The following is a 20,318-nucleotide window of genomic DNA, read 5'->3' on the forward strand; positions in this document are numbered from 1 at the left end:
TTAAATAATTATTGAAAAAGATAAAGAGGTGAAATAGTAAAAACTGATATTGAATAATAAACAAGCTTTGGGCAAACTAGATCATAACACTATAATTCAACCAAGAACGTAGAGTCAAATAACTACACTAGGGGTGCACAACCTGCGGCCCGCGGGCCAAATGTGGCCCTTCGACTACTGAAGTGCGGCCCGCGAGAGCTTCTAAACACAATAAATATTTTTTTTAAAAATGGCAATTTTTAATTGCACTTTTAAGTCATCACGCTTTGACACAATCAATTTTAACAGATTCTTTAGTAAACGTACGTTTAACCAGGGATGAGATTAGCCAAAACGCAAAAAAGCTGAATTTCCACGATAGTAAATTTTACGCAAGCGCAACCCTTTAATAATAAATTCCAGACAGTTTAAGGTAATAAATAATGTGTTGACATACAATTGTGTACTAATCTATTATTATAAAAACGATTACATTGATACTTAACATTTAGTGAAAAAAAAATTACCAATTGAAAAAATAAAGCTGGAAATTATATTTTTCCTCAGTTCACATAAGAGACAATTACTACTTGAAAAACTACCTGGTTCAGCAAATTAAAACTACTGAGAATATAAATTAATATTTCATTTCTTTTAATAAATACTGTTATGCGATTTATAGCAAATATATCAGTAATATTACTTTTTAAATTATATTGGAGAAAAAAAAAACTTTAACAATGAACCGAATCATTATGTTCATATTATAGTCTAATCTAATTACAGCCCTTTGAAACATAACAATAACAGAAGTAGAAATATATAGTAACTCCTTAACATACAAAAATTGCTATTTTAGTTTGAAAAATTACATGACAATCAGCAGCTGTTGAGATAATTGTTTTTTATTTGATAAGAATTTTGCATTTTAGCATAAATAACAGCAATTATAAATAAAATTTTGATGATGAGTTAATTAACTCTTTTTCCCCAAATTTTTTTTTTAATTAAATCCCTTTTTAAGTGATTGTTTTTGTTTGCTATATCTTTTATGTTTGCTATATTTAGTCATTAGTCCATCTTCAAACATCTTGTGACAAATCCTATTTTTTCTTCAAGAATCTTGCAAGCACAGAATGTACGTTTTGAATATATTCCCTTCCAGTTTCTCTGATGTTGTAACACTTACATATACTAATAATCGTCGTTAGAAAAACAGTCACCTTTATAGTAACTAATTAAAAAAAAATTTACTTCTTACAAGAATCGCGATAGTTGATCTTAAAATTGCGTGAATATGAATAACAATTATGGATTTTGAAATCACATGAATATGAAACTAGATATACGATTTTGAAAATGAGAAATAACAAACTGGGATACAGAATTTTTAAAACGCGTAAATACAAATCACGATTCAAAATTTTTAGATAGCGTAAATACGAATCATGATGGGTAATTTCTAGATTGCATAAATAAGAATTATGATGCATAAATTTTAGAATGCGTGAATGCGAATCCCAATCCTTATTTTAAAATCGCGTATAAATACGAAAATCAACGTTTGATATTATAAACCGCATGAGCAAATCAACACATTGAATTTTAAACTTGCGTGAATACGAATTGCTACATAGGTTTTTAAAAAGACGTAAAAACGAATCACAATATCGGATTTTTAAATCTCGTAAATAAGAATCGCAACATACAATATTCAAATCGCGTGAATAAGAATCGCAAAGCGCAAATATGAAAAGCTATGTTTGATATTAAAACCATGTGAATAAGAATCGAGATATTAGCAAATTCCAGGCTTGGGACCTCTAAAAGGCTTGTCAGAAGCAGCGTCGTTTGAACTATGAAAATCGGATCTATCTGGAGGGCGGGTAAAAAATTCGGAAAATCTTATCTGCTGCGTGTAAAAGCGGAGAAAATAGGTAAAATAAGTAAAAATGAGAAAGGATTGGTAGCTATGTAGTTTGAATTTTCTGCTTCTCTTTGAAAATCGGTGAATTTTCTGAAAGAGCGGAATACTTATAATAAAAAAATGAAATTTTTAGAAAATCTGAATTTTTGATAAAAAAGCTGAAATTTAAGAGATAAAAGTGAAAAAAGCGGAAAAATCTCATCCCTGGTTTAACGCTCATTCTTGAAGCCGAATTTATCGTAAATATAAATGATTTTTTTTAAACAGTTATTTCCGCTTTTCTACGTGATTTTAAAAATTCCGAATTTTTATTTCAACGCGAGTTTCAGATCGCAAATTTAAATAATCACTTTTTGATACGGTATTACGGTACAGTTTAATCGTTAATCCTAGTTATTTTTCCTTCGTTTTTATTTCCGCAACGAATATGATTTGGTCGAATGTGGTAATGAATTGTGATTTGATCAAAAACCAAATATTCGGCAAAAAAAAGAAGAAAAAATCTATTGAACGCCGTACACTTGGGGTCAAATAGCAAAATCTTTTAGCAGTATAGCAACACTGAAACTAAAATTTCAATGCTCAGAATAATATTTCCTGGGAAAATGTATTCATAAATTAACTCTAAAAAATAAGGCCAATCAAGAACGTTTTTGAAAATGTTGAAAAGCGAAACAGAGAACATAAAAATCAATCTTAATTTTTTAAATTTTTTTTTAAAGCTGAACATCTCAGTTTTTAAATTACCAGAAAAAGCCAAGAAAAAAGAATTAAGTCAACAGAAATGCTATTAAAAATTACTGCGTTATAATGAAAACGTCTAAAAAAAGTTTTTTTAATATTTAATTTGATTTGATTTATTCCTTTACGTCGCACTAGAGTTGCACAATGGGCCTTTGGCGAAGGTCTGGGAAACATCCCGGAGGATGATCCAAAGACATGCCATCACAATTTTGATCCTCTGCGGAGGGGATGGCACCCCCGCTTCGGTAGCCCGACGACCTGCGCGTGAAGTCGAGCACTTTACGGTAGCACAGTTTAACGAGGACCAATATTGCACACCCTCGGTCCCTACGCAGACTGATCCAAGGGGTCACCCACCCGCCCACTGACCGCAGCCAGTGATGCTTGACTTCGGTGATCTCCGGGTGTGCAATATCTGATCCTCTGCGGAGGGGATGGCACCCCCGCTTCGGTAGCCCGACGACCTACGCGTGAAGTCGAGCACTTTACGGTAGCACAGTTTAACGAGGACCAATATTGCACACCCTCGGTCCCTACGCAGACTGATCCAAGGGGTCACCCACCCGCCCACTGACCGCAGCCAGTGATGCTTGACTTCGGTGATCTGCTGGGAACCGTGTCTTAACGATCAGTCCACTGCGGGACTTTTTTTATTTAAAGAAAATAAAAAGATAGAAAAAATGTTCTTAATTTTTTAAGTGAAAATCTTATGCCGAAAATCTCAATTTAAATTTTTCTCATTGCCATAATTTTAGAAGAAAAAAAATTGCTATAAAATTTTTTTTATTTGTAACTTTATTTTTAAAAAAAATGCTGAGTCATAACAAAAATGCCTAAAAAAAGAAAAACAGAAAAAACAAATTTTTCTTAGTTCCTGAAACAAAACTTTAATACTGAAAATCACACTTTTCTATGTTACTGCTTATTTATATTACAGTACAGGGAAAGAGTGATAATAAATTAATAGTATGAGACGTTCTGTTAAAATGCTGGGTTATAATAAAAACTGCAAAAAATGGATCCTTCTCAATTCTTAAAGTATCGAAAAAATGACAAAATTGACTTGTCTGATTATAATTTAAAAAAAAAAAGTAATATCTAAAAGAATTCAAAAATAAAAAAAACTTAAAAAAATACATTTCTAAAAAATATTCTGCCAAATATTTGACTGATCATTCAACCAACTGAATTTTTCACAGAAGGGCCAAATACTCGTTACATCCCTCCCTAATTTAAATGCAATGTTATTGCAACTTGAGAAATTCATAAAATGGCGGAAAACATGAATTTTTAAACTGCTCACTGTTTGTAGTTTAGATTTCAATTTTTTGTTGCTTAAGTGATCTTTTTCGATAAAAAATAGGAAAATGTTTACGATATAAAAATCTAATAATTAATAAAATAAAATAATAAAGTACATTACAAAATAAGCATTGAATTTTATTTTGAACTATCACAGTTTTGTTTTTATTTCAGGCTTTTGTTTAAAACCTATAAATTTTCTACAATTAAAATATTTAATTTGAATTTATATTACTTAATTACGACTAAACTTTTTCTTACTTTCATTCTGTGGACAATGCAGTTTTTTTTAAATTTATTAGAATTAATTCTAAAATGAGTTTTCATATTGCATGATATGATAAAAAAATATTTCTTTTCTTCAATGTTTATTTATTTTGATGAATCTATTGTTCATATGATAAAAATAGCAAGTTATTATTTTTTTTTTCGTAAAAAAAAAAAGTATCAATTTTTTTTTTTTTTAATGAATTCTAATAATGGAACACTACTAAGTTATTGATATTACTAAGTTCATTGATAAAAAAAAAATGGAACACTAATGTTTAAATAAACATTATTACATTTGTCTTTAACATGTCTAAATACATGTGCGGCCCTTCGTTAGCCAACCTGCTGTGCAAGTGGCCCTTCACTCAAAAAGGTTGTGCACCCCTAAACTACACTTTAAATTTAAACTTTTCCCCCTTTATATGTCTAGTTATATTTATACAGGTATATTTACCTCACATGTATAAACTATGCAGTACAAAATAAATTCTGCATCACCTTAAAAAAAGCTTTAAAAAATAATGAAAGACAGAAATATGGGCCAGAAATTTATTCAAATTGGAAAATATATTTCATTTATTCGTGAATTATCCAAATAATTAAAATTATTTAAACCTAAATAAATCCGAAAACTTTTGAATATCAATATATAACTAATAAACTTATTGTTATTGAAAGACTTTTAAAAATAAGGCAACACCAATGAGTTTGAACAAAACATAACATCGCATAAGAACGAGAGAAATACCTGAAGGTTTACATCTGCACCATGTTCTATGAGTGTTTGTACAATTTCCTCAAGACTCCAGGCAGCTGCTAAGTGCAATGCACTTTGTCCATCAAATGCTTCTTCTTCTCCTCGACCTTCAGGACTCGGCCTACGGGGGCTGTCCATGTCACAGCCACTATTTTAAAACATAGGATCTCTTATAGATACAGTTTTATAGTGTATTTTAAAATTATATTTGTTTTCTTTAAAGTTATTTATATAAATCTAACTAAAAATTAAGTGATCCATTTCCCTATTCTGCAGTACATAAAACAACAAATTAATTTACATTTTATCTTTATTGTATGCTGATGTTCATATGGAAAAATTCATATGGAGGGGGTAATGGTCCCGTAGTATATACTTAAGACTTAATTTGTTTTAATAAATAATTTCTGTCATTTTTAGTTAATAATTACATTCATTATTTATATAAATCTTAGTGTAGTAAAATTTAAAATGCAATTTGGAAAATTTAAACTATTCAAACTGAAATCCCAAAAACATTTTAGACTCTAATCCAGAACTAGAAAATAAAGTTTAATAATAAAAAATTTACAAATGGAGAAACTACATAAAGATTTAATGTCAAAAATAAAAATGATAAAATTAAATTTTTTTAACAAACTTACATTTAAACTAATGAAAAAAAACCTATTTACCTCCTTATTAAAAAGCAAGCAACTGATTCATTATTTTGATCTAAGGCACGGTGTAATAAAGTTTGATAACAACCACCTGGTCCTTCTCCCCAGCAATTGGTATCACATCCATGTTTCACCTGAAACATAAAACAAATAAAAAATATTTTTCAAATAAAACCTTTATCTACAGAAATATAAAATCAAAACATAATGCATTAAAAAATTAAATTTTTTTAAAATATAAATTAACTCTTATTAAATAAACTAGTCTAAATAACAAATATTTTCAAAAATAAATTTTATTTATTTATTTTACCCTAAAATACATAAAATGTTTATATGTAAAAATAAATAAATGGACATGATTACAAACATCGTTATTATGAACAGTTTTTGTAATACTGAATTTGTTTTGCTAATTATCTTTTATAAGTTTTTTTTCTTCTTTTTGCAAGAAGGCCTCTTTAATTTGCAAGAATAGTGACAATAATGGGTAAACAAAGTATTCATTATAATTTCTTCATTATAATGTCAAAGAATTTCAGCTGATTAAAAGCAGAGAAGTGAGAAGCTCAAAAAAAAAGATTTAGAAGGAAACAATTTGAATTTATTAATTTAAGACATTTGGATTTGAATAAAAGAAAAAAACTATATTTTAAGTAAAAATAAAGAATTCTAATTAAAAAATTTTTTTTTTGATATTTCAATTCAATTATATTATTTGATTTCAGCAATTCTCAAAATTTTTATAGTTATTCTTAATTTTGATTTGCATTCAAACAGAACTAATAAATTTGTATTCCTAGCAAAAAACAATACTTAAGTATTCTTTATTTGCTATTAAAGAATTATATCTTAAATCGACAGCTATTTTTATAAGAACTTCATATTTAAACTATTAAGAGAGAATGAGTAAACTGTCGACATGTTTTACCAAAAAAATTTTCATCTCAAATGAACATATTTTTTACAATTGAAAAATAAATTTAATGACAGTTTTTGAATGTCATGCATTTTCTACTAGCAGGTAAACATAATTTTATATTTGGTGTTTTGGTGACTTCCAAGTCCAGAAAATTTAAGTTCTCTACAAGAGTATCTTTATTTCTGAGTTTAACTCTTTCATAATTTGTAGATTTATTCCTGCAAATACAGCGTGATTAGCTTATTGCTGAGCAGTTTCCTTTACAATCTGCTTTTTTTCTCTCCTGTCATTTTCTTGGGTATATGTTACTATGAGAATGAAGCCTTTTAGCTAACCTTTACTTCATTCATAAGCTTCTATTTCATAAAATTGCTTTGAAATGTCAGATACGCTATCGTGTCATATACGACACAATCGGTCCTCTTTTAAACTAACTGACAATTTAGGTTGACAACATAAAACAAAAACATTTCATTAATAGAGTAACTTAAACATTAAATTAGTGAAGTTTTTGTTACAATTAAAATTAAAGTCATGAGGCCACTATATTTATATATTTTCCACTATAAGCTTTTAATAAAATTAATCTAGGCATCGATTTGCTTTACATTTCTTTTTCAATATCCAATCTGCTCGTGAATGAGATATATAACAAGATACCAGAGCATTTTACAATGTCATTTCCTGACACATTTGCAGGTAAAAATTTAAAATAAAATTTCAATCAATAAAGAATTATGAATTCAGCAAACATGAAATTTTCACAGCATTTGTGATGCAAAGTATTGAAAAATAGACTTAAACACAGCCGAAAAAAAAAATAACTTGGCTGAAAATAATTTATTTTTAAATGTTGAAGTCCCTAATCTTGACAGAATTGTTTATTACAGGAGAATGAAACATGTACAAAAACCATAAAAATATTTCACATAGTATTCACGATTCAAACATTTATTTGATGGTAAATATTCCATTGTATTTATATCCACCTCTGAACTAATACAACACAAGAAAGTAAAATTTTAAAATTAAATATTAGAATACATTGATTAAATAACGCGGCAACAACTGAGAATACTTAGATAAAAAAAAACGCACATTACTTTAGGTCTTAAAATATTGATGAATGGATGATAGTACCAGTATAGAAGCAATGTCTTCCTGCCCACTCTCTAAAGCGATCCATAGAGCGCAATCACCATTCTCATCTTTTGTGTTGACATCAGCTCCAGCACGACATAATGCATCTACAACAGAGGGAAGGTGGCGTTTCACAGCCAGCTGCAATGAACTTTCATTATCCCTAGTTCTGAAACATTTGAATAAAATAACAGATAAGTAAAATAATTTAATACATTACACGATTAAGAAAAAGTGGCTTTAAAATTCAAATTTTCTATGGTTAAAAAATATACTTTACTATGCACAGGATACAATCAATATGTTTCACTTAATATGGAAGATACCGATTTCTTAAATTTTGTTTTATTTGAAAGATTTCATTAAAATAATATGATTTGTGAAAATTTGTTTTAACTTGGACCATTAGTTAATTTTTAAAAAATTAAAAGCCTCTATGTGCAAGATTCCAATAGATTGTTGGAATCTTTGCCTTAAATTCAATTTCCACCTCAGCTCATCTTGATGCAATGGAATCTTGTTTTATTCGTATAATTGTTTTAGTCCCTAGTTAACGACATTAGTTCCTCACCACCTCTCTATAGCATGTGGAAATGCAATTCATCCTCATTTGCACCTCTTGGTCACTGTGGCTTTTCTTGTTTTTCTTTTCTTTTCTCATCTACTATGTCTTTACTAGTTATGTTTATCACCGTTATTTTTCTATTTCAATCCTTTGCTTTATATTTCAATCTTTTGCATTATATTCAATCTTTTGCTTTATATTTCAAATCACTTTTGTTTCTTTCATTCATGCCTGGCAAGTCTTGAAAATGGGTGCCTGTTTTTGTGTGCTTAAAACATGTATTTATTATTTCCTATTTATATATTTTTTGAAGGAAATGAAATTTATAATCGGGTAATGAAAAGGATTGTGCATAAACAATAAAAAATTTAGTAAAATAAATATATATTTTTTTGCGTAATAAAAAATCGTAATCGCTGCTATTTTGAGGGTTCAACTTCACATTAGATTTTTGTTCGAACCTAGAAACTTGAAATTATGAAAGTGTGAAGAAAAAGAACAAGAATCTATTTGAAATTGATCTATATGACTAAAAAAATGTAAGATTTAATTATTAGTTCGAGAATTATCAACTGTTAAACTTGAACTTAAAAACTGTTTTGGCTAATGCACTGCAGGCTGAAATTAAACTTCGGAGTTAAAACTTGTGCTGATAGGGCCATTTTGATTACAAATTTAACAAGAACTTTTTTTTTCTCCAAAATTTCAATTTGTTTGGAAGTTATTGCAATTTTAAGTGCTTTTTTGTAATTTTTTTTCCTTAAATAACAATTATTTAACCATTGTTGTAGAAATATTTATTTCTCTCAAAATTTTCATTTTATAAACTTGCACTTGACTTGATATCAACAGTAACAAAAAAAATGAATAATTAAAAAATAAGAGATTAGATGTTGCCAGATATTAATCTTAACATTTATATTGAAATTTTTAAAAATAAAGATCAAAAAGAGATAAAAACTGATTTCAATGCAAATTGTTAAACATATGATATAAGGTTATTATATATAATTAACAAGTACAATTACTTCTTAATCTGTCCCCCATTCTGCATTCCTATATTTAGATCCTTTTTTTCTTTCAAGTATAGTAGAATGTTTTTCAAATACAGGTATTATTTTGCAAGGTATTGTTTTTTAAAATCAGAATATACATTTTATACTGATCATGCAAAACTTTTCTATTTTTCTGTTTTTAGGAATTGGAATTGTGTAATTCTTTTTCTACTTTTTAAAATATGACACCATAAGAACAGAAACAGATGGAAAAGTGTCCTTTGGCAAATCCAACATTTCTTTTAAAAGGATTAAAAAAAAGCAGCTAGAAATACAAATTTTCGAGCTAACAAAGGCACTCTCTCAAAGCCGAGGATCTTCCGCTAGGTGCTCGGACAGAATTGACGTCACCCGTAACCACATCCCAATGTTAGTCAACGCAATTTTTGGACTTTATTTAAAAAATCACAAAAACCATCACACTAATGATTTTAAATTGTCAATATGATCAACTTCAAGAATAAGTTTCTTCCCGATGACCAATATTATTCAAATACAAATAAATAAATAATAAAAAATTTAAGAGAAAATCAAAATAGATCACACAACTTATAAGTCTTCCACTATATAAACTTTTAATGAATGTTAACATTTTCAGCTTATCAGGCTGCTTTTGAGTACAAGTAAAAGAAAAGAGCTAAGAATTTTTTTTTTATAAATGATATTCTTGGAGAATTATGTAGCAATTCTTTTACAAATGTAAACAGCGAAAGGTAAATATTGAAATTTTTTTAACATCACAAGAATAAAATATTTTTTTAAGTTAAAAATAAATTACAAAAAAATTATTTTTTGAAACTTAAACTATGCACATAGAATATTAATATAATGCAATTAAGACAATTATTCTATTAATGAAGTGTGTACTATTATACTCTCCCTTCAAGGCTTCTATTAGACTGACATAATTATCTCTGGCTACCACCACAAGAAAAAATGGCTCCGAGCTGTAATGTAGCTCTTTTGAGACAAAATGTTGTCTGGTATAATTAGGGACTAGCCACAGGCCAAAAATGAATTAAGATAGATTGCACATAAAATCTATCAAGTAAGAATGCCTTAAACATTTTTGCAATTTTATTTTAATGCTTTTCAAAGAAGTGAATGACCCACACCATATGTAGATAGCACTTTTTTAAACTACTAAAAAATTGGATAATTCCAATCACAGTTAATGAAGAAAAGGTTATAATAAATACTAATCGTACTTTCAGGGGTCTGTCAAGGTTTTTAAAGAGGTACTTATTTTGTGAAAATTTAAGACATAATTTGTTAAAAATTATATTAAAAAATCAACACAAAAATATGGTAAAGTAAGAAAATATTATTAAAAATTGTCAATAAAAAAAAAACATTTATTACATATTTTTTCCCATATATTCAAAAATAATTTTGCTATTGGAAAATTTTGGGCTTAAAATTGTATCTAAATTTAAAAATCCATAAAAATCATTGTCTATAGTTAAATTTCAATTTGAATTTAATAAAAACATGCATTTAACAGTACTAGCACTAAAAGTTATTTTCATTATGAGAACATTTTCAATTAGGTCACATACATGAAAAAATTTTACCAAGAAAAAAATGGCTTGTTAAAAAATAAAGGTCTGTTTGAATAAATTTATAATAGTGTTTATAATGTTCAAATGTTTAGAATAATGTCCGAATTTTGACTTCCTGTAAAGTTTATAGAGGAAAAGCCTCATCGTTTTGTTTTAAAAAACTGACTGCAAAAAAAAGGCTCGCTTTGATATGGTGTAAGCGTGCGGTCAGGCTTACCACATTGCACTATCTGACCAAACACGTGCTACCTTTTTGTAAAAGACCGCTGGCAGAAAAGCTCATCTTTTTCATAGATTGCAGAGAGAACCAGGTTTGCATGAGAACTTGCTTTTCAAAAAGTATTTTGTGAAATCTACTGTTTTTCCTAAAGTTCAATTTGTGAAGGTACCACTCAATGGTAGTAAATTTACCCTGGACAGACCCCTGAGTGATCCACACCCTATTTTGAAAACAATAGTTTAAACTACTCAAAAAATTATATCAATTCAATCACCGCTAATTGTATGTGTTTTAATAATGGTGCTAATAAAACCTTACTTTATGTTAAAGTCTGCACCATTCTCAAGCAGAAACAAGGCAGCTTCTATATTCTGATTCAGTATAGCTTGGTGAAGAAGAGTTAAACCGTCATCATTGACAATGTCAACACTGGCACCACCTGATAATAGTTTTTGAGCAACTTTGAAGAGGTTGAGCTCTAACGCTAGGCTCAAAGGAGTTTGACCTTTTGAGTTTTTGATGTTAAAGTTTGGTACAACCACACTGCTTTCACAGCTTATTTGTGAAAAGGCTGAAAAATTAAGATTTAATTATTTTAGTCTATTTGATCCAACATTTAGCCAGTTACATCAATAACTGAGCAACTATAATAGAAACACAAAGTCAATTCAGATGAAAATTTTTGCAAACATTTAAAGTTTTCTGAACTAATTAAGGCTTTTAAAATCTTAAATTAAGAAATCAATAGAAATGTATCTAAATTAGGAGAAATAATTTCAAATTTTATATAATTTTTAATATACAGGTTTCATAGTGGTTCACAATAAAAGTCAAGGCAAAATCAGAATTTTTTTTTTTGTATGGTTTGGTTTGTAACAAGGATCAGTTAACCAAATTTTGGCTGCAACATTTATCACAGTACTTAAAGTGACAAGAATTTTTATAGACTCAAGAGAGAATGTAAGAATGATTCATTTTCAAACCTTGTTCTGAATCAGGAAAGTATAATAATCTCTCCATAAGGGGTGAAACGCCTGTAGCCAGCCGAATTTTAATGCGCAGCCGCGAAAGTTTCTGAACACAATAATTTATGTTTTTGAAAAAGAAAAATTTTTTGCACATTTTAGTCATTACTTACTGATGCGCACTATTTCCACAGATTCTATTGTAAATCTATGTTGTTTCTCGATCACTTTATCAACTTTTTGTTGTATATATATATATTAGTGTTATTCGTTTTGTTTTTTTATGAATCAATTATCAATAAAAAGGGAAATTTTTTTCAGAAAAAGAGTGAATTTTTATGCTTTAGAATGAAATTTAATAATTAAAAGTATTTAAATTTCTACAAATATACTACAAGGTTTTTTTTTGATAAAAAATTTTAGTGCTTAGGACACTAATGTTTAGGTAAAAAATATCAGATTTGCCACTAACTTGACGAAATATGTGTGGCACTCTGTTAGTCAACGTGCTGCGCAAGTGGCGAATTAAACAAAGCTTGCAGGTTAACCAGAGCAAGAAGAATTTTAAAAGTGTATATATCAACTAAATAAGAAGTTTTAGAAATAGTGACATACAATGCACAAAATAAAAAATGGACCACCCTGAAAAACTTTGCATCTAAAGTTTCATGCTCTAGGACTCAATCTTAATGGTTTGAGGAGGTGACTTGAAATTTGCAAATTAATTAATGCAGGAGATATTTTAAGTTAGGAAATCAATTACAAAAACAGAGTTTCGCTGCAAAAACATACTATTTTTTTACGGATTCAGATTTCTGATCCTAAAAACATAAAGGGTAGTCAAAATCTGGGAAATAGGGTCCTAATAGTTTGGTCAGGAAAGCGGTCGACAATTTGGATCTCTTAATGTTCATTTTACTTTCAGCGTATTTTGCATTATTTCGAAAACTTCTCCAAATTGAAACATTTTTACACATAACTATAAAATTCATTTATCCAAAGATAATTCCAAACAAAAAAAAAAAAGTTTTATAAATATTAATTATTTTTTATTATTTTACTTAATAATAGTCAAGAAAATTTTGAATTGTAAGATATACAATTTTTTACATTATTTAAAAAAATTTAATTTTATAAGGAAAAATAACACATTTGATTGAAATCGGTAGAATAGTTCCAGAGATATCAAATTTAAAAAAGTCATATTTTTTTAATTCGATTTCTCTGGAACTATTTGACCAATATTGCTCACATTTTGCATTTTTTTTTATGTAAAAAGGAATAGAAGAGAAGATTTCTGTTTTTATTTAAAAAGAACATTTTTATCACAAATATCATATTTCTTATTCCAAATTTATAACCGTTCTTTAAACTAATAAAAAACAGTGACAAACATTTTTATTCAATATTTTGAGACAATTCTTCTCACAGAATATATTTGATTGTAAATTTTTTTTTAAATATTTAATGTCCTCGTGAATGGGTCACGCTTTGCAAGTTACATTTTGCTTTGAAAATAAAAATTGATAAAAGAGGCAGTGCACACCGTTCATTATTCTCAATTTGATTTTTACATCTGTTATGTATCACTGGCAATCTAACTTTTACTATAAAGAACATTTCTTTTAAAATAAATTTTGAAAATTTGGGTAATTTCAACTTTCTGGTCAGTTTAATTCTGGGTAGTCAGGCTTTTACTACATCATAATTAGACTATGATTTAATATGATTGCTTTTGTTCAATCAACGATAATGACACTATGAAGAAGAAAAAAATCAAGAATATTTAAAGACTTTGTACTCGATTAAAGCATTCATATATATTAAAAAAATAAGTTTAATAAAATAATGTGAACATTAAAATTCGGATTTAAGACTGTCTATAGAATCAATATAAATCGTTAAATAATACTTTTATGATCAATGAGAGCCTGTATGGTATCTTCATGCTGGCCTAAAATGGCTAGGTGCAGGGGAGTCTGCTGATAAACAGCTTCTTCATCTTCAAATGGAACACTAGATACAGTCTCAGGTGAAAATGTTTGGAGGTTAGCGTTACCTCCCTTTTGCAAAAGAACAGTTGTCAAATCAGACAAACCATTGTGACAAGATATATGAAGAGGTGCTTCTCCCTACAAAAGATTACAGCAATTCAATTAAATCAATTTTATCCAGTTTAAAGTCTAAATGTTTAACAGTAACAAGAGTTTTTATAGTGTTTAATTTTGTAAATATGGCAATAAGCTTCCTTTATGGACAATAGAAAGAGAATGCTTTGGCTAAATAAGACATTTTAACGGGTTTTGCTCCATGCAATTCATTTATCTCGCAGCAGTTCAAAATGTCATAACCTAGTCATTTATTTTTTCAAATTAACAGCTACACATTTCAGATTCTATAATATTAATAAAAATGGACTGGCTAAAATCAAATTAAATTTTTTAAATTCTATTTTTACATTTAAAATGCCTTGGTGAAACAAACATCCAAGGGATAGACAAAATTATTTGCTTGGTAGAAGAATAGGCTAACTGAGAAATCTGATGATATAACTCTTAACATGATGGTTGAATAATAGACATGATTAAAAATAAGGAATAACTGAATGAAATATAATGATTAAAATGACAAGATATGAACTATACATTTTACACTGATTTGACAGGGGCAAAAAATATCCTATTTAAATAGTTTCGCAGTTCATCAATTCTTTTGTGATATTTGGAATCTTTGTGACACATTGATTCACTGAACTCCAATTGGATCATTTTTAGACATAAAAGTGTTTTGGTTCCACAATAACCTTTTGAAATATTGTTCTACGACTAAGTCAGTTATTAATGAATGGATTCAATTTCAATTTATAATATGAAAAGCCACATTAATATCGTACGTGTTACATAAACTATGGAAATATCTACTTCTAAGAAGTCCCACAGGAGCTGTTGGAAAAATACAATTATAGAAGGACACAATACAATTATACAATAAATTACAATGCAACCCAATTGACATAAGCCGTAAAGAAATGCTAGTTTTGAGATTCTTATTCACAAAACAGAAATTAACCCTCCATCTTACTTTGCCGGTGAAAACATTCATCTCATCTATATAAAATTCATGCCTTAAAAATTGCCTAACAAAATATATTTACAAAAACAGGGTATATCTGCCTAGAAGAGGTTTGAAAGAATCCTTTTTTTTTTTACTTAAATCATAATGTTCCCTTAACTCGCCTCCCCCAAGGAAAGAGGGTATAAAAAGAGAAGACTGCTGAAGAATTCAAAAATTGTTTGCAATGTGAGGTCTTAGATAAATATAATGAAAATGAGGTTTCACTGTAATAAAAATAATAATCAATAAGTAATAATATAATGTTTTTTATAAATAAATTGCTAAATTTTTTTTTATAATAAACTGTTACTAAAAAGTGAAATGACAAATGAAATATTTACTGAAGACTAAAAAAAGTTTATTTCTAAGGTTTAAAATTTTAATTTACTTCTTGTGAATTTTGTAGGCATTTTTGTTACAAATAAAAAGTAAATAAACACACCTTATTATTAGTTAAGTTTGTTTTTGCTCCATGGACAGCTAAAAATATGCCAGCTTCTTCATTATTTGCACGGCAAGCCAAATGTAGCAAGGTATCTCCTAAATATTGAAAACTAATTTATGATATTAAATACTTTTTGGTATATAATTATACATATATTACTATGACCTTACAAAAAAAAATATTAGTATGAAAAAAAAAATAGCATCTTTCTCAAAAAAAAAAAAGTTACAACTTTTATGCTGCTTTCATAAAATAAGAAAATAAAAAGAATTCTATAAAAAGAAAAAGGAAGTGTTAAAATAATCTAGAATGAAAAATATGTTAATATTTTTTATGTTAAGAAACTAGTTTCAGAGATTTTTCTCATCAACTGTGATTGATATAAAAAAAATTTATATTTTAGTGAGCTAGGCCACACAAATAACCAAGAATAATGAATAAAATTTTATAATACAAAGAAAAGTTAAATTTCACATTATTTGTGTGATCGACACATTTCTCTATCTGGTATCTTGTCTAGAGTTTTTGTTTCTTCAAATTATCAAACAGTGAATTTAGGGTTAAATATTATTTAATATTTTGACTTAATATTTAACCCAATTCATCACCCATCAAAGATACATGTTGGGTGAAGAAAATTTTTATAGTTTTATACATTCTATAAAAATCAATTTTAAAATATACATTCTTAAGGTCAAAATATGTTTTTTTTTTCAGATCAATGTTAGATACTAACCATTAAGAGGGCAGATAGCATCCAGACAGCTACCCCTTTTAACAAGTTTAGCAGCAAAGCTACCATCGTCATAACCACCAATACCCTCATCCAATGCAAACCAGAGCACTGTCTGACCTTCAGCATTTTTTATTTCGAGATCTAAGTGTTCGTGACGCAACAGGAGTTCAAAAATGGGAGCATTTTGTGAAGAAATAGAGCGATGAAGACAGGTGCTAAATGAAAGAAAACTTATTAGTATTTTTTAAAATTGAAACCAGGTATCAATAAAAAAAAATTCCCTAAATAAGATTTGAATGATATTTTATCATATTCTAAGTGGGGTCAACTAAGATGTGATAGTTGATAACATTGATTATTAATCTAAATTGCACCTCCCTCCCCAAATACATTTAAATGTAATATTAGGATAGTAAAACACTAAATCTATAACATTTAACCCGTTGAAATTTTATTTTACTAAATTCATGACTATTACAGACATTAAATTTCTTTCAAAATTGTTAATGAATGACAAACAAAGTAAAAATAATCATTACTTTTTATTCATTTAACAGCCATAAAAGATTTTTTTACTCATGTTATGGAAAACTTCTTCCACTTAAATATGTTCCTAGAAAATTCCATACGAACCAATCCAACAATTGTTGAAAAACAGGGGTAGCAGCAAAGTTTTTAAAAATTTTAGGGTAATTTTAGGAAATTTTTTCAAAAACTTTTAGGGGTAATATATGATTTTGCTAGGATAAAAATAGATCACACGGTAGTCTATTACATAACAGAAGATTATTATAATTTATTCATACATATCATAAATAATTGCAAGTCATAAAATAAAGCTCTGAAATTTTTTAAGTCAAGAATGAAATCTCTAAAGTGTAAAAATGAAATTTCAACTTTACATATTACCTATAAAAAATTAAGTGCATAATTCAGGAACAGGCAAAAGTGAGAATAAATCAAGAGAAAAAATAAATTAACACCAACTTGGAAAAATTAAATATACTTTATTAAATCCAAAACAATTCGTAAATTAAAATGTAACGCCAAATAAAAAATTAAGGAATATTTGACTAAAACTTTACGAACTTAAAATTATTATAAGCGATATATATATTAAACAAATTCACAATTTCATTTCTTTCCTATCCTTATCAGATTAAGTATACAGAAAATGATTTAATAATTTATGAAGTAAAAATATACCATATAAAAACTGTATCAACTTAAATATTAACAAAAATAATACTGTCTTAAATTGTATTTACTTTAAACAATTTAAATTCTCATATCTCTGATAATTGTATGTACTATTAAAGTACACAGAAAAGTCTCCAAAATTTAATATCAGATAAAATTGAAGGAAATCATGACAAAAATATTGCTAACTAAAGTTACATATACTGTAAACAATTCCCTTTCTCATCCTCTGCGATGTTTATATAAACAATAAAAGTATTAAAAAAATAGTTCGAAAATTCAGAGCAAATAATCTGCATACCTTTAATTAAAATTATTACCATAAATTAAAATTCTATTTCGATTCTATAGTAATTTTTTAAAAAAAAGAACCTTCCTCTCTAAATTAGAATACTTTTTTATTTGATTTTTACCTTCTAAATCAAAACTTTATTATTACCCTTTACCTTACCTTATTAAGAAAAACTATTGTGTGATATTATTAGATTTCAAATCAGCAATTTATATTAGAAGTTAGAGAAAAACAAATTAATTATAATCTTTTTGCTAATATATTCTTGATATGATTTGTGAGATTCTTTTATTGCCCTCAATAGTGTTGTGGTGATCTTCAACACTCCTCCATAATTTCGAATGGTATCTTTGATTAGCCTAAGAGACATAATAGTATTCTCATGGTGACTCACATTAAGCATTGCTTTATTTATCGAAAAACCTCTCTCCGAATCAGAATTCCCAAGTGGCAAAATTAAAACAGTTTTAGTTAATGAAGTTAAATTCTTATATTTTAGATTATTGCTTTTTTATTTATATTTAGCCTATAACTCTAACTTTTTAGAAACACCAACAAAATTTTATCAGATTTTTAGGAATTATAGGGTTTGCACATAGTTTTAGGAATTTTATGAATTTTAGGGGGAATGCGACCCCTGGAAAAACTTACTTTCCATTGATATCTTGCATATTAGGATTGGCACCATTTTCTATAAGTGTAGAGGCTACTCTTGTCATGCCAAGAGTGAGGAGAGGAGAAGCTTTTTTAGGATTAAAGCTGGCAACTAAATGGAGAGGTGTTGCTTTCTCAGATGGTGTAGTAACATTAACAGATGCCTTATTATGAATCAAGAACATAGCAGAAAATTCATCTTCTGTAAAAATCAAAATTCATGAAGCTTCAAAAAGTAAAATTTAATCAAAAATTATGTAATACACAAATATTTTTTTATTAATTTTTTTTAAAAACAGGAAGAAAAAACTAAGCAATATTCAATAAGTTTTACATATACATCATCGACCGGACGTCGAAAATCGAGTCGACACTCCGTCTACGATCGAAGGTGAATATGTAAAGGCATCGATAGTGTTACACCATATTTTTTTAAAAAAACTTTCCTTCTAAAATTCTTTGTGGTGGTAGGAATATAACAATTGATTTTACATTTTAATTAGCCTTATTTATGGGTCATTGTAGGCATGAATTATTAAACTATGTTGCAGAATGATTCAGTGGTGAATGGGTGCATTAATTAAAGAATCCATATTTAATAACAAACAAAATTTTAATAATAAAACAATAAAAATATATGATACGAAAAGGGGCTCTCCAATGAGCCATCCAAATCAATCCATTGCCTGCCACATAAGTGTTTACAGAATTATAATGAGTGAGTGATTACAACGCCCTCTTCTGGTCAGGCAGAAATTTGTAACAAACTATGTGAACACTTAATTTTAATATTTTTAAACAAAAGTGTCAAGATCTTTATAAATTCATTTAAATTATTTATATGCAGCGGTAGTCAAAATTATTACAAATCAACTTTGTTAAAAAAAGAGATTTAAAAGAAAATGGACATGTTACCACTTCAAAAAGAAAATCTACAGCGGAAATAGATTGGCAGCTATGATATATTAGCATCTATAATGTAAATATTTTTACAAAAAAGTCTGAATTTTTATTTCTAATAATTTAGATGATAGCTACAGTCATTCTAGCGGATTTTGTTCAAATTATTCTATTTTTAGTTTACATAAAACAGGGTTCCCATTCAATTTTTAAAAAAAATTCAAGGACTTTTCAATGACTTTCAAGGACCAAAAATCAAATTTTTCAAGGACCTATTAGGTATTACAGTTATATGCTTAAGTACATGTTAACCAAATTTTACAATTACTTAGAAGCAGAAATTGTATATTTTTAAAGCACAATGCTTATTTGACAACAACAAAAAAGAAAAATATTTATTAAATTTATCAGTTAATAATACAAATGGTTGATAGTTATATTGCTGTTTCAAATCACTTAAAAATTCCTATTGACAAAAAAAAAAAAAAGAAAAAAAAAATCCAATTGACATACGAACAATACTAGCCAACATTTAAAAACTAGCTTTAGTGAAACTTTTCATGAAAAATTTAATGAAGTGAATAAGAATTAATGAAACTGAATTAATGAATAATGCATACATTAAACAAGCATAATAAATAATTGATAAAGTTTGCGTGATTGTACAGTTATTAAAATATAAATACTATTTTTTAATATGTTGGATCAAATTTTAGGTTACAGGAAATGAATATAATTAGAAAAAATATCAAAATATATCCATTTAAGATATCTGTTTCAATTTTAATAACAAATTATCTATTTTGTTACTTCAGAATATCAGTAATGCATTTTGAACATAATAAAATCTATTGCAGAACAATATTTTACAGATAACTAAGACCAAGCTTTATTTTTTTAAAAATATATC

At 27.6% G+C, this 20,318-nt stretch overlaps 1 protein-coding gene across 2 annotated transcripts in view; it reads right to left on the minus strand.

Moving 5' to 3' along the window:
• The window catches only part of LOC107454558 (ankyrin repeat and FYVE domain-containing protein 1), a 64,242-nt gene that overhangs the window by 17,479 nt on the left and 26,445 nt on the right, over positions 1-20,318 (minus strand). For both annotated transcript variants that reach the window (XM_043047053.3, XM_016071790.4), the window contains 8 exons: positions 18,506-18,710; positions 16,363-16,577; positions 15,624-15,721; positions 13,980-14,199; positions 11,421-11,673; positions 7,701-7,869; positions 5,654-5,772; positions 4,971-5,127 (listed from right to left, as the gene is read on the minus strand). In XM_043047053.3, the coding sequence (XP_042902987.2) occupies positions 4,971-5,127; positions 5,654-5,772; positions 7,701-7,869; positions 11,421-11,673; positions 13,980-14,199; positions 15,624-15,721; positions 16,363-16,577; positions 18,506-18,710 (1,436 nt within the window). The remainder of the gene's footprint in view (positions 1-4,970; positions 5,128-5,653; positions 5,773-7,700; positions 7,870-11,420; positions 11,674-13,979; positions 14,200-15,623; positions 15,722-16,362; positions 16,578-18,505; positions 18,711-20,318) is intronic.

Source organism: Parasteatoda tepidariorum, chromosome 2, assembly GCF_982258835.1.
Source record: "Parasteatoda tepidariorum strain Cologne lab strain chromosome 2, Ptep-v5.0, whole genome shotgun sequence".
NCBI classification, from domain to species: Eukaryota; Metazoa; Arthropoda; class Arachnida; order Araneae; family Theridiidae; genus Parasteatoda; species Parasteatoda tepidariorum.